The sequence below is a fragment of the Chiroxiphia lanceolata genome, chromosome 1, assembly GCF_009829145.1.
Source record: "Chiroxiphia lanceolata isolate bChiLan1 chromosome 1, bChiLan1.pri, whole genome shotgun sequence".
Lineage (NCBI taxonomy): Eukaryota > Metazoa > Chordata > Aves > Passeriformes > Pipridae > Chiroxiphia > Chiroxiphia lanceolata.
The window spans coordinates 120,711,456-120,726,853 of NC_045637.1; the positions used below are offsets into that span (position 1 = coordinate 120,711,456).

The 15,398-nt window shown below is 41.3% G+C and overlaps 1 protein-coding gene across 9 annotated transcripts in view; it reads right to left on the bottom strand.

The window, feature by feature from the left end:
- Positions 1 to 899: 899 nt before the first annotated feature.
- Positions 900 to 15,398, bottom strand: part of CREB5 (cAMP responsive element binding protein 5) — a 255,401-nt gene continuing 240,902 nt past the window's right edge. For all 9 annotated transcript variants that reach the window (XM_032704266.1, XM_032704207.1, XM_032704216.1 and 6 more), the window contains 3 exons: positions 9,901 to 10,128; positions 8,794 to 8,902; positions 900 to 7,641 (listed from right to left, as the gene is read on the bottom strand). In XM_032704266.1, the coding sequence (XP_032560157.1) occupies positions 7,478 to 7,641; positions 8,794 to 8,902; positions 9,901 to 10,128 (501 nt within the window). In that variant the 3' untranslated portion in view covers positions 900 to 7,477. The remainder of the gene's footprint in view (positions 7,642 to 8,793; positions 8,903 to 9,900; positions 10,129 to 15,398) is intronic.

Consider the following 15,398-nt stretch of genomic DNA (forward strand, 5'->3'; position numbering starts at 1 on the left):
CAGCTTTTACAAAGGAAGGATAGGAACAAAGGCATGGCTCTGCCTTTTCCTACCCATTTTAGGAGGGTGAATGCTCTTGGCCAGATTTAGCCTTTTAAAAGCCAGGGGGGAGAGCAGCAGAAGCCAGGGCCCCCAAGGGAGCAGCATGGTCATGCCGCTTGGGGCTGGTATCCCGCAGCGTAACACCAGCACTGAGTGCTTGCAGGCAGGCTGGTCCTTGTCACTGAGGCTGCACCACTTGGGTCAGGCCATCACTCTGGGACTGCCAGCAAGACATCAAGTTGCATTAATCTAAAGCTAATCTAATTCCCACTGGAGAGATGGGTTCATCCCGACTAACTTTAGATTACAGTTTACGCATTATTGTGCCAAGGTCTGTATTGGAGCAATTTATAGTGAGAAATGAGGTTGGCAAGATAACAGGGGCATCACAATTAGAGCTAATTAGCCCAGCAGGAAATCCATTTCCAGGCAGCTTTTGGCAAGAGGCAAGGTTGGCGGGATAACAAGCATAGAGTGTATTTTGATACAAGCACACTCCAGCTGCAAGGAAAAGTAAAATAACAGCTTGTCTCATCCTTATGTGGAGACCTCACGTCAGGCTCCACCACATAAGTTTTTGTTTGAGGCTTTGCAGCCTCCCTGCTTGGAAAAGGTTCAGAGAACTTGTTCTTACAAAGTCACCTCAGCTGCTGGAGGACAACGGTGAGCTGTAAGATCTGCACAGCTCCTCATTCCTGCTGTGAGACAGGAGTATGCCCTGCACCATGGTCTTCCTCCAGTTTGGAGGGAGATGAGGCATTGTAGCTCATAATCACTGAAGAGTAGTTTGGTTTAATTGCAGGAGTTATCTGTACGGTAAAATGTCTGGAGTATAGACATAGACAAACTACTGGAACTATTTGTATTTGAGTGCTTTATTATATTGGAATTGCAGTGATATTATTAACATTTGTACAAATGCACAAAATTCCTGTCTCTTCTAGCTAGAAAGAGATGTAAAAATCTGACCTAGTTGAACAGTCTCAATGAACTCATTGTCCATTTGTAACAATAATGGGTTCACAATGCAACAAAAAGCTTAACATAAAATTAAACATATTAAATGCTGCAGCAAGTATTTACATTTATGTACCAAAAAAAAAAAAAAAAGTATCTCCCTCCTGTAAGGAAGGTGGTTTCTTTACAGAATAAAACAAACAGACAAACACAAAACCTTTGCATACAATACAAACAACCTCAAGCCCAAAACTTACTGTGACAGCACCTTTTTTTAATATAATATATATATATATATTTATATATAAACTTCGATAGTTTAGGCTTACTCCAAGCAGTGCTAAAAGTTCCTTAAACCAGGACAATGGCAATAGTCCAAAGAAGCAACATTTACCAATGAGTGCTACCCAGTGTTTGAACAGAGCTGTTACAGAGAGAGGGGTACAGAGCTCACAGCCATGGGCTAGGAAACATTTGGGTCCCAATGATAAAGTCCTTGGCAAAACTCTCAGTGGCAATTGTTCTTATTCAGAAGAGTGAATACACCTTTCGTGCAAAATAGTTTGTCTTGTGGAAGCGTGCTAAAGGTAATCTCTGACAAGGAATTCCTTGTAATCTTAGCTCCGAGGGGTGGGGAAAAAGTTTCTCTGGAATTTCCTAAATTCCAGCAAGGAAAATATTTCCCTTGAAATGCCCTATCAACTCTCCTACCTCCCTCGCTCCTTGACACTGCTGCAGTTCCTGCAAAGCTGGAAGGAGCTTTCAGTCTTTGTTCAGAAGGCTGTCACACATATTTTTAGTCAAGAAAGATATTTGGGTCTAAGACCTTCATGGCATCAGATGGCAGGCTATGACTATGGGCTTTGTGAGCAGTTCCACCAGGTGAAACTCAACAATACTAACATTTAATTTGCATAAATATAGAACTGGAGATCCTGATCCCAGGTATTACACATTAGTCTAAATATAGCGAATTGCAGTTATTGATTCCAGTCCAAGAAGGGCCTGGGAAAGGATCAGATTTCCACTTAGAGAATCAATCTTGTCTCTGAGTGTGTGAACACTGACATTTTTGGCCTCATGCAGTTTAGGATTTGCTATAAAGTCATTTTGAAAGCTATGGAAAACCAATAATGGTGAGGAATTTAGCTCTTAAGTGTAAAGCCACTGATAAAACTGAGATAACTGTAAGCTCTGGAAAAAAAACCCAAAAAGACATTACGAATATAAGCAGTCTCTTTTTTCTTTGCAGTGAGATGTTAAAAAAATGATTTTTTTGGTGTGTGTGTTCAAATCACTTGAGGTCTTATTGCTTTTGTCTGTCCTTAGAAGTTTTTTGTCTCTTTTTTTTTTTTTTTTAAAGGTGCTGTCCCTAGTGAAGTTATAAGGCAATATATTTTATTGATTCAGAACTCTAATACATAGTATGGCCACTGTTATCACTGCAGCTTTGCAGCTACCGTGAGTTGGACAACAGTCAAAGTGCATGAGAATGCACAACAGAGCCAGTCTCCTGACCTTACAATATACAGGACACTTTGGTTCTTAGGATGAGAGATTATAAATGTAGCTAAGATGCTGCCTCACATCGCACACTTTGCATAATAAAACATTTATATGCTGTCATGAAGAGGGTGTAAAGTCTAAGTCACACTGCAGACTGGCTGGTCTCAGCTTCTCCATTTGGGCAGGTATGAGAGACAAGTTGTAGATATGCCACCAGTGAAAGCATATAAATGTACCTGGTGCAAAAGTTTTACTAGAGTATTCATAAATGATTCAACAAGGGAGAGCAAGAAAGAGAGCAAGAGCTAAAGTGCAATTTTAAAATAATATAAATAATTGAAATGTAGAAATAAGATACTAATTAATTGTAACTGGTTTTGTTTTATAGGCACAGTTTAGGTTTTATGTCTACAGATCAATTTTTTTCTCTTCTTCCCCCTCCAGTAATTTTCTCTGATGTATAATGGAGTTTCAATGGTCTAAATCTAAGGAACACTGCTTAGTAAGAGGACAGAAGAGGCAATGCTAAGGCAGAATAGTGCAACTTACTATGTGATATTAGAAAAGAAACAAGGATGGGGTTAGATCTTCTGTGGTGATGTAGAAAATCATCCTTAAAAAAAAAGGTAGAAAAAAAAAAGACAGGCTTTCCAGTTATATGTTGACTCATGCTTTCTAGAATGAGAGAGCACATGTTCCAATAAAAAGGCAAAAAACTGAAGGCTTATAATTTGTTTCACTGTCACAAAAAAAAAGGTAAGAAAAAAAAAGCAGATGCTGCTTTAAGGAAAACATTTAATTCTAGGAATTTCTGTACAACTGACCTCAGCAAGCATTTCCATCTTAGATGGATGACTTCTGCTTGAGACCCTGAAAGATTAAGATGCACACACACCTAGAGTAGTTTATTGCAAAACTAATATTGTAACTTTAAAAAAACCCCAACAGTTTCTGTACAAGAATACTGTTCAAATGGAATGTGTTAAAATAACATTTATTAATAAATACTTCATAAAATTCTATGCGAATACTAAATTAATAAATTCCTGTTTTAAAATTGCTTTGGTCCTCATGAATTTTCATAAATTCACTCTATATGATTTTTTTTTTAAAAAAGGTATTAGCTGCTAAAAAGCACATTTTGCCTAAACTAAAAGGCTAGTTTTCAACACTAAATATTGTTGCTTAAAAAAATATGAATCCTCAAAAGTTGGGCATTTAACAACAGTTATAGCTGGCTTGTTAGTTAACAGGACTGAGTCATTAACACTAAATCCACACGCACTGAGGCACTGAACCATTGACTTTCCACTATTCAGAAGATGGGCAGCAGACATTTAGCTTCATAGCAGGAATTAACTTCCAACAGTGTGAAATTCTCCATAAATCATCATCATCATCATCATCATCATCATTGTCCTTATAAAACACACCATGATAGCACACAAACTACTTGTCTCCCACAGGCAGCATTATGAATATGGCTTGCATAAATTGTTTTGGGGAAAGGGGACTGGGGATGAAGGAGCTGGATCACAGCATCATTTCTTTCCAATCAAAGTATTGCAGTTGTCCGTGGCTGAGATTTCCAACGTGCCTCCAGTATCACATGACAAGAGATGCTGTCTACAGAAATAGCTCCTCCTAAGCAAGGCACTGGCCAAGGCTCACCACCCTGTGAGTGCCCAGGAGAGCAGATGATGGAAGTTGTCTTAGTTGTCCTTCGCTGGCAGTGGGATAGGGCACAGAGCCCAATGAGCCCAGCAACAAGCTGGATTGGCAGGGCAAGAGGAAAGCGGAGCAGTCTCCAGAAGTAGCTCATGGAAAAGCAGGATTCCTCCTTAATGGAAGGACCCTAGGAAATGCATTTAGAGTGACGCACTTAGGAAGAGGCTGCTGCCACTGACCACATGGCAGAGGGACATGCTGGGGATAGAGAGGCTGGGGCTTCTGCCACAGCCCTTGCTCAGACAGTCTCCAGGGCCCAGCCAGACCAGCAGCTTGAGGAAAGGCTGCAGGATCATCCCCCTGGAAAACAAGAGCATTTTAATGTGGAAGCAAATCTGACGGATAATATAAGGTGCCTGGTACTGTTGGTCCTTTTCCCGATGATACAGCCGATATAAATATGCTGCATGTTGTCTTGGCCTGTGAACCTGCGACAGAGTTACAAGAAGCAATAGCAAATAGCTTTTCATCCTTTACTTATTTCCACATCACTAGCAAGGATTATACCTAAAGGCCAATAGTATAGAGAGGAGACATTTCATTGTAATTACACATTTAGGCCAACATGTGTGGTTGGCTTGCCTAGTTAGCATTAAAAAAAGAAATAATTGAGCTATATATAATACACATCAGTCAAACTGTCAAGTTGCTGAATTTAACAAAACTTAGGCAAGGTTTTTGTATTTTTTCCTTTTTTTTTTCTTTTTAATGTAGAGGCTTTCAGTTTAACAGCTAAATATTTTAATTGAGGAGACTGAATAAAATGAAGCTAAACCATAATTCTAGTGCAGTGTAGCTCAACTGGGTATTCTAATATTACCAACAATTTTGATGTTTATTTTTTAATGTATTTAAGTGCTGCCCATATAGAGGGAAAGTTTTTAAATTAACCCTGCAATGCAAATTTCATTTTTGATGGTGAATGATGACATTCAGATGCATGGGAAATGCTTATTTGGTGTTTTTACATAGTGGATACTCAGCTGGAACATTTTGCTCAACTGCATATTTGAAAAAAATTCCCTTGGGAGCTGCGATGAAGCAAAACCATTTAGCTATTACAACTGGACATTAAAAAAAATTATAGATTCAGTATTTAAAACACTTTAAAAGTATATGTTTGTCTAAAATATAATAGAAAATCCTTTACATTTGTATTTTTTCGTAATTTTTTTTTGGTTCTTAGACTATATAATCAAGTCAAGATTTACACTGTACATTAAAAACCTTCTTCTTTTTAATGTATTTGCATAAACGGAAAGTGAGCTGTTAAAGAAAAGAATACTGATAAAAAGTTACCAAGATAAGAATTAATTTGGAAATGAATGATGCTCAGAATTTTGCTTTCCCTTCCAGACAGGCCTTGCTCCTTATAGTGCCTCCTCACACCTCAGTTATTTCACTCTCCTTCCCTCATGGAGAAGACCCACCTTCTTAAAACCCACAACTCCTCTAAAAACCAAAGACACAGTCTTTGAGAAAGAGAGCTCCACTTCAGAACAAAGTGTGTTCAGGGCTAGAGGATTTGCTGGGAATAACGTGAATTTTGCTATTAAAGATGCAATGTTTTGAGCATTTTTCACCAGCTTGGAGCCCGCTCCCTGGGTGAGCAGTGGGAGATTTTGCTGCTGACAGATTTGAGAGCAAAATCAGGTCCCAATATACAGCAAGGCAGCATAATTAACTGGCATCATGTCTGTCTAATTTTCCCACCAATCACTGGGAACACTCAGGGATGCAAATCAATTGCGCTGAGGGGCAGGCTCAGAGTCCAAACAAAAAACCTAATTGTGGCATAAGGCTCTTTTCCAGACCCTCTTTGCAGGACCGTATTTCATCCCAAGTGCAGTGGGACTTGGCATTCTTGCAGCACTTTTTAGCCACTGCATGCCTTCTAAAAATTATTTAGCGTCCTAAAGAACAATTCCTTACCCAGAGTAAACAGGAGTTAAGTGCCATTAAAGTCAGTGAAGCTACACTGCTGTCTGCCAGCTCGGTGAGCGTTTAAAGGAATGCCTGCAGAGAGTAGGTTCTTTGCCTGGGAATTAAAAATGGCATTTTCCAACTGGTCAAAACCATTATGCTGATTTATTTCTCATTTATAGCCCATGAAGCCTGAGGCTGTTAGCTTTCGTTGCTAGAACAATTCAATCAGGGTAGGGAACAGAACTTTTCCAAATTATTATATACTACATGAATTTTTCTACATTAATGACTGGCAGTGCAAAAGAATTGCTGTGATTCTCAGGTGTTGCTCGCTATGCTGTACTGTACCACAGAAGCTTACAGGGCTGCTAGCATCAACACAGCTGGCATTCCATCCTGCTTCACCTGTGGCTGCACTGCTTTTCCCTTTCTCTGTTTATTAAAAACACTAAATCAGGAGCATTTCTGTTTTTTAAAAGCCAAATGCTCAGCACAGCACAACTGCGGGTGAAGAGCTAGTGAAAGCAGCAGCCGTGCCAACAGTTTTTAGGTGAGTTTGAAGTTTTTGCTTGTTCGTTATGATTCTTTGAGGAAAAGAGGGAAGTAAGAAAGCCTTGGAATGAAAAAAAAAAAGCAGGAAAAAAAGAAGGTGGGGAATTAAAGGAGTTTGGGAAGGGAAGAGGAAGGAGTGACAACAGCTGCAGGAGAAAAAGGCCAGGGTTGGGGAGAGAGAAGGGGGAGGGCTAGACAAAAGAGCACGTTATTTGGGCTTGATTTTGTCCTGATAGCCACATCCTATATAACCACTTTAAAAGAGGTTCTGAATGCAAGACGCGGTCTGCTGATAGCACAAGGCTAACTCTTTTTTATTATGCTGTCAGCAGATGCCCTCTCTCTGTATTTATAGCCTAATTACTCCTAGTTACCTATGTATGACTCTGTTTAATACTTTTCATGCCTCACATTGACTAACAAGCTGCGGTTTAACACAGCTTCTTATTTCTGAGGCTTCAGGATAGATTTGTGAGAAGAAAACATGACTATGTACAGAAACAGTTAGGTTTATAAACAAGTAAATGGTACCCAAAAAATGGAGAAAGCACCAAAGCATTTCTCAAGCTGATAGCATATTAATTGCATAACTCCCTTTTCTGTAACTAAGTATAAAAGACATTTTAATAACTATAAAAATGAATAGCCAGAGTCTTTCAAGAACTGAGGAATCTTCCAGGCTTGAGTTACAGTTGCAAATGTCCTTAGCAGAGAGGACGCTTCGATACGCTACCACACTCCCCTAGCAGTTTCTGATCAACCACTTTTAAAGGATGGGGTTGATGTCTGTTCTGTGGCTGGCGAGCTGGGTGAGAGTGGAGCTTCCCACGACGTCGCTGACAGAGGAGGAGGTCGTTATGGTGTTGTGCTGGATGACTTGCTGCTGGGAGCAAGCTGGGACCGGGCTCGCAGGAGGGCTGCTCTCAGGACCTGGGAAGGGGGTGAGGGCACAGAGACAACACACATTCATTTTTCCATCTGAGTAAAAAGCTCAGGCTGGGTGACACTCAAGGAAATACTAAAGACCTGAGACATGCACAAGTCCCAAGATTTCAAAATACACAGTTATCCAACACTCTCTGTCTTCTGATCTTTTTAGTTTTTGTTATTTTTTTCAAGCCAGCTCCTCTGATATCAACCTGACTTCAGGGACTGAGACCTTGAAAGAAGTCCAAAACCTTAATGACTATGAAAACTAATGTTGGGTTAAAAACTCCGTTATCTTAAGGCCTTTAAAATCAGTTGGGATGCTTAAATGCTTTATTTGCTCTAGCAGGAATCAAAATTAGAGTGCAGTGCACTGCAGCACAGAAAATCTAATTTGAACAACAGTTGATAGGCATGTAATGCAATTATGGAGTTTTTTCTTTGAGTACTGTTAAAGAGATAGATGCATAGGGATGCAAAGGAGACTGAAATGGACTCTATTTTAAGAGAATGTCACAATCTAGCAAGTATTAACCGTGAGGCTCTTCTGAACTGTTCTAGAGCAAAACAAAGAATTTGTCCTTAAATTGCCACACTCATAAAATGCATCAACTAGACAGAACTGATTCAGTGTCTCCATTAACTGAGAATTCTTTGGGGGAAAAAAAAAAAGAAAGATAAGAGTTAAAAAAGAGTTAACAAACCTTGAAAACCTGCGCCAGGCCTGGTCTGTGCCACTGTCAGAGCACAGTACCATTTTCACTGGAGGGGACTGTAATGTTTTCCTTTTTAACTTTCCTTTTGAGAGTTATTTTAAGGTTCTGGTAGCGCTGCACCCAGGAGGACTCTTGCAGGTTTGGAGCTGTGAGTTCAAGCGGGATCCTCCACAGGGGAGTGAACGTCCATCCATGTGCATCTCCTTGCTGGAGGGAGGGGTGGGGAAGACTAGCTCTGCTGTGTGGGATGAAAACCGGGGCTTTTTTGTTTTTGAGCAGGGCTGGATAAATAAGGGCAGGAGATTGGATGGCTCGGATGATGTTTGAGAAGACAGGTTCAAGTGATAATATGACCAACAAGGGGTTCTGGAGGGAAGAATTGGAAGCTTTGCTTTCCTGTGAGGAGTGTGGAGACAGCGCAAACATATCAGCTACTTACTTAAATATCCTTGTGATTCTTTCTGCATAGCTGTTATCGGACAGTCTTTATGTGTTAACAATAACTGTTTCAGCTGTGCTACCTCATTTTTCAGCATGGAAACCTCGTTCTAGAAAAAAAAGAGAGAGTTTGGTTTGCAACAAAGCTTAAACCAGGCTCTTCTGCAAAGCTTTAACCCAAGAACACAAAAACTGCTCCACAACTTTGGAATAACTGAGCAAAAAAGGCACTCAGTGTTTACGTGCTGGGTTTAAGTTAATATTAGCTGGTGACATTATTGTATAACTTCTGAAGGCAGTCTGGTTTCCAGATTTGGTGACATAAACTGATAAATGAACTAACTTCACAGCACCAGAGATACTCAAGGCAATATTATAATCCCCTTGGGAAATACTCTGGCTCTCTGCACCAGGCCAGGGGGGCAGACCTGTGGGGGCAAAGGGCACATTGCTGTGCTCAGGGGCGTGGTGGCAGGACTGCTATCACCTACGGCTCCACTGCAGCCGGTGTCTGGGTGCTGCTCACACCCCTGTGTTTTGTGGGAGAATTTTTTTGAGGAGTGCCATTATACAAATAGTTTTTCTGCCCTTGGTAGCACACAGGCACACCTTTGCATGAGGCAAAAGTACTGTGCCCACCATTAGAAGGGCAGCACTGTAAGAAAGGCTTTTATTATCATATTCAGAGTATTTTCATCCATCCAGTTAATTTTCCTTACTAGTAGACTGATCTATTTATGCTTCTATCTTGCTGGCTTTGAATGAGGGTTTAGCTACATGTCCTGCTCTGAAGAAATCTTTTACAGTTGAGTTAATGGCACTTCAAAAAAGAAAAAAAATCCCCACAAAAAGCGGTGACAAGAAAAGAAAATAAATACAACTTCATCTAGTGAAGGTTTCTAAATCCCAAGACAGCTTTTTCCTGGCTTATCCTGCTAAAATGTAATTATTTCTTTAATTGAAGCACACACATCTTGATTAACCAGCTGATCATGCCTGAGCTCCCGCTAGGAGCTGACTGTGCGGGGGCAGCCCCAAAGGCACTGCCAGCCCTTCTGAGCACAAAGAGCCCCTCTGTGTCCTCAGGGGTGCAGACAGTGGCTCGCACCTGAAGCTGCATGTTTGTCTGGGTGAGCTCTTCTGCTTTCTTTTCCAGTGACATCACCCAGACCTTCCTCTTCTGTCTGCAGCGCGTGGCAGCGGCTCGGTTCCTTTCCAGAAATTTCCGCCTCCTCTCATCCGGGTCTTCATCCACCACTCTCCTCCGGCGACCTCCAGCTGGCTGTGGCGGCTGTATCGTCTGTGTGGGCTGCATCTGCTGTGCTGCTGGCGAAACCTGGAGGGGAAGAAGAGGTTTTTCAGGGGGTGGCAATGGGGGGAAGTTACAGAGGGGGATCCTGAAATGGGAAGGGAAATCTCACACAGCCTGCTCCCCAACAAGGTCTGCAACAGACATGAGTTGAAAGTTGTACCAGATGCCACTGAAATTAGCTGCTGGCAAATCCTTACTGTGGTCAAAGGGCAGATTTTTTTGAAACAATCCTCTGAATATTAGTAGGGAACATTTTTTTCCCCTTACAGTTAGTTATTAAAAATATTCACTTAGGTGCATTCTCTGTCACCACCTATTTCAAACCTGAAATGCCAAGTTTCTCTCAGGACCTATTTTAATCAAAGCAGAACACTGTAGTGGCCTTATTTCTGTCTCTCTCTTTTTTTCCCCCAGCTGCCTCCAATATTTTGCCATTTCTATTTCCCAGGCTTTACCATCTCTGCCTCACGCTTTACCATCTCTGGAGACAGAAGCTGCAGAGCTCTTTGCACCTGAGTGGAGCTGGGAAGCTGTGGGCTGGGATCTCAAAAGGCCAGCAGACCTCATTGCCCCTCAGCTAGGGACAAAGAAAGGATTTAGGTACCTGAACTTGAACCTGTGTTTTGATATCCCTGAACTATGTGGAGAAGGGATATTCCTCTTATTAGACATTTCCATTAGACCCCTGTGGACACTATACCCATTTTTATTCAACAGCCTGGCTTTGACAGTAGATGCATACCACATCCAGCCCACTGCTACAAAACTATGAAAAAATATGTATTTATGCCTTTTCAAGTGCAGGAGAGTATTGATCCTGCTCCTGAGAGTAACTGGCCCATGATATTACAGAAAAGGTGCATGGTAGGGGCAGCCCCATGTAGACTGTGCTCCGTGTCCCTGTCAGGAATCAGCATCAGATTTAATGTTCAGCTGCCTGGGAACAGCCAGCTTTTGGACTACTTCCCTGCCTCTGTGTGGTGCCCGGGCTACGGGGCTCTGGAGAGACCCTCTCTCTCCCTCTGCTTGGAGTTTGGAAACCCAACCCATGGGTCCCATTGCTTACACCCAGTGGGAGCCCCTGCTGCTGCTCACGTTGCTGCTGCCACTCCTGCACAGTCTGGAACAGTCTGGAAACTTGAATTGTTGACTCAAAATTAACCCTCTTGTTCTGGCAGGGACCCAAACCTCCAAGGTGCTTCCTTTTGACTCCAGGGAGTGGATGTACTCAGTGCTTTGTCAGACTGAGCCCTGAATTTCAATTGCAGCAATTAACATGTGTTTTCCTAACACCTCTGTCTGTCTCAATTAAAATGATACTATCGTCTTGAGTCTTGCGAAGTTGAGGTCGCTTTTCTGTCTAGAATCTAGTTTGCTCCCTCCCTCAGCTGACTTGTGGCAATTACAGTGGCAATTTTATGTGTAATTATTCTGTGCATCTGATAATGCGTTTTGCATAAAGCTGAATTAATTCCCAGCTCTGTGTTGCACAGTCAGGGAATCTCTCTCGCAGGAGCAGAAAAAAAGCTTTTAAAAAATAACTTCTAAAAATAAATAAGCCATCCTGCATTTTCTCACTGACTTTTACAATTTCAGCTTGCATCAGCTCCATATGTTAGCTGGTAAAATCTCTAACGCTGTCCACACTGGAGGCTGGAGTCCCAGGTTTATGGCAGCTGCAGTAGGCACAGCTACCAGCACCGCACAGGACTGCTGGCCAGCACTGCACAGGACTGCTGGCCAGCACTGCACAGGAGCATTGGTTACAGCCCCCATTCCCACCAGCATCCACAGGCTTCTGCTGGGAGATCGTTTCCAAGGGATTCCAGCTGCTCCCTGTCCACCAGGGCCAGGCTTGCCACCCCTTTAGCAGTATGTCTGAGCACAGAGGTCTCAGAAATGCCTTTTAATGTCAACATCTCATCAAAGGCCTTTCATTTTCTCACACACAACACCTTTCTAGACTTCAGAGATCTGTTATTTATCTTTCCTTATCCCTTTTTTCTCCTTTTTCATTCAGCTTTAAAAATTCTTATTTCTTAACTCTGTTTGGTACAAAGGCAGAAAAAAGTAACTATACAATTCTTTATTTTTCTTTATCCTATTCATATGGTCATTTTCATTCAGCTCTAAAAATTCTTATTTCTTAACTCTGTTTGGTACAAAGGCAGAAAAAAGTAACTATACAATTCTTTATTTTTCTTTATACTCTTCATATGGTCATTTTCTCCTGAATATTTCATTATGTTTTCAGAATGTACCAGGCAGTCTCTGGATAGTCAGAGTGCATTTTCAGAACAACAGAATCTCCTCTCCATCTCTGGCAGATATTAATTAAAAAGGTTGCCATTACTCCACCAATAATGTCTCATGGGATAATTAACTGACTCTTACTTGATAGCTCTTAACCCTGAAATCTGTTAGGCTATGTCTTAGTAACTGTCTAAGCATCATTCTCTAGGAAGATTTCACTGCCCTGCCTAGGAACATAAGAAAGAACATTAACTAAATATCAAAATTTAGGTTGATTTTGTTTTTTTAGAGGGTGCAAGTCACACATCCATAATGAAGACAAAGGTAGGACAGCTAAGAGAATGAAATGGCATCTAAACCCCTACTCTGCTTAAGCTATCACTCTGGTAAGTTTAATATGAAGAAATCTTTACCGGATCAACACAAGAATAATAGTATAATTTTTGTAGTAGTTGAGGCAACATAGCCATAACTTGATAAAATATCTCACTTTCTCAGAAAGACACCTGTCAGAAGGTGATTTCTACTTTTATGCTTGAGACTGTATTTCTTTCTTTTCTTTGCAACTTAGCACAAAACTAATACCCATTCACTCATTATATGAAAGCATAGTTCATTGGGCTCCTGTGTATCAAAATGGTAGCCAAAAAGCATGAAACGAATTCTGACATTACAGAAGGGTGCAGTAAATAATAACAACAATCCCGGCATGGGACTGCATGGTTTACAGCAGTGTGAACCATGCTGTCATTTCGCAGGTGGTTTGGAATGGAAGAATCTGTCTCAGAAGAATAAGGAGATTAATAATTAGTAAATCGCACCATAAAATTAATGTCTGCTGGAGCAATCAGATCCCCAAAGAAGCCATTACCATGGGGACTATGGATGAGCTTTGAAAGTAATAACCATGTGGTTATTACTCAGCAAGCCCTTCTTTTCTCCCCTCTAATGCATCTGTTCAGAAATCACTATTGCCTTCCCACTATGCGAACAGATGCACAGCAAGAGCTCTGCTGCCCAGGGAAGCCTCTGACCCTAGGATTCCTACTCCATCACCCTCCATTTCCATCCCTTTAGTGACACTTACCACCCATGGACAAGGTGAAGACCTCCTTGATCCCTCTAGGGGTCTGTTGCCTCCAGTAACATGCTGTGCATGGCAAAGCTTATCTAACTGCACAGACCCAGTGCCAGGGACTGTGTAGTGCTGGGACACAAGATGAGACTTTGTGACTGCCAGTCAGTCCACCTACCCTGGTGCCTGTATCTCTTCTTGCCTGCCTGCAAGTCTTTTGTAGTGCCTAGCTAGCAGGGAATACAAAGCACAAGAAATCAAGGCTGTCCTAACTGTGTAAAAAAGTCATGGACCTGCTCAAGTGGTTCCAGATGAGGACCATTGGCTCACTGATCTTATCCTTAAAACTGTGACATTTTTTTTCTCTGGTAGCTGTTTTCTCCTCCCCTCTTAAAAGTGGTGCTGTGGATGTTTTGCAGCAGTGCTCCGTACTGTAGGGTCTGATGCCCTCAGCTGTATTAACATGTTTATTCTCCCAACTCGGTGAAGTGTCAGTACTATTACCCTTGTTTTAAAAGCTTCAGAAAGGTTATTTCCCCCATCTCCTCCATGGAGTCCTCAGTCTGCTAAGTACAACTTTATCCTTGTTCTCTCAGGGATCTCCAAGACAGCAATCAGGTTACTTTTGGTTTCTCTGTTATGAGATAATGTCTTTTTATTGGAGTTTTTAAACAACTCCAAGGAAAATAGTTCATTAACAGATAGGAAAATAATTGAATTCACGAAGTAAAAACTGAACTAAACTTAGGAAAGCTCTGGATATCTTCTCACAGGGGAGTCTGCTGCTATCTTAGACAGTTTCTCTAAAGCTGACAATTCATTTTACATTAGCAAATGCTTTAGGGAAATCCCATGTGCTTGCAGACTCTGCAGTAATAAAGCTAGATGTCAGTAAATAGTTAATGTTGTGGGACACTGGGATGTCAGCCAACTCTTCTCGTTTTCTTTAATGTTTTCAAAGAGCTTGTCTGAAAGGTACTTGCAAGCAACACAATACTTCACAGATTGAACTTCTTATGGCTGGCACTCCTCTTTGTCCTCACATTCTATGCACTACCCATTTGTCTTCCTTAACTTTGCTCCCCAGACCTGACATATTACAGTCACTGCCCCTAGAGCTTTATTTTTCTTGTGAAATCCTGATGCAGAAGCCTACCATCTTAAGAAATTAATAGAATTCCTCTTAAAAATTACTCTGCTAAAGTTCATGCTAGTTCATTAGTTCAAAAAACATTCAGTTCAGATATCGAATTATACCAATTGCTGAAGCAAATATACCTGGTCCAAAAATGGAGTCCTTCATCTCATTCAATGGAGAGCTTCACTGACTTGTTATCTGAATACAAGTCTAGCTTCTCTTACTTAAATCTCTCTCCTGGGACTGGCTTCACCATCTTTTTTCTCCTGTCACAGCAGGCACCAACTACTGCCCACACCCTCAGCTAACCTTGGCAGATGTCTGTCCCCTTCACAGGACCTGGATCCTTTAATCTTTTCCTCTAAGCCAGTGTATCTTACCTTAGAACTCCCTCAACTATCTCCAGTCTTGAACACCCCCCCAACACACACACACCAGTGCCATTTCATTTCACTAAAGACTTCATTACGTATTTCTGCAGGTAGAACTCATACAGATTTTTAAATCTTGGCTGAAGAAGTTCAGGTTCAAGCACATTAAGCAACATATATAATTTGCCAATTTCTGTAATAAACCTCATCCATAAAAGGATATGTGGCAATCTGCAGAGCTCAGAGCACCGAAAAGCCTTTGGAGCTCCTTATAAAGTAAGATATTACAAATGTCTAATAAATTAACCAGCAAAACAAGTTGTTGCTTCACTCCATTTTCTGAATAAAGTTTGAGCTTCCCCATCACCATTAGCAGACATTTATGAACAGCCCGAGGGTTTTGTATCTAACAAGACATGCATGCAAGAAGAAACAGTACAGCGATCAGGCTTTAACT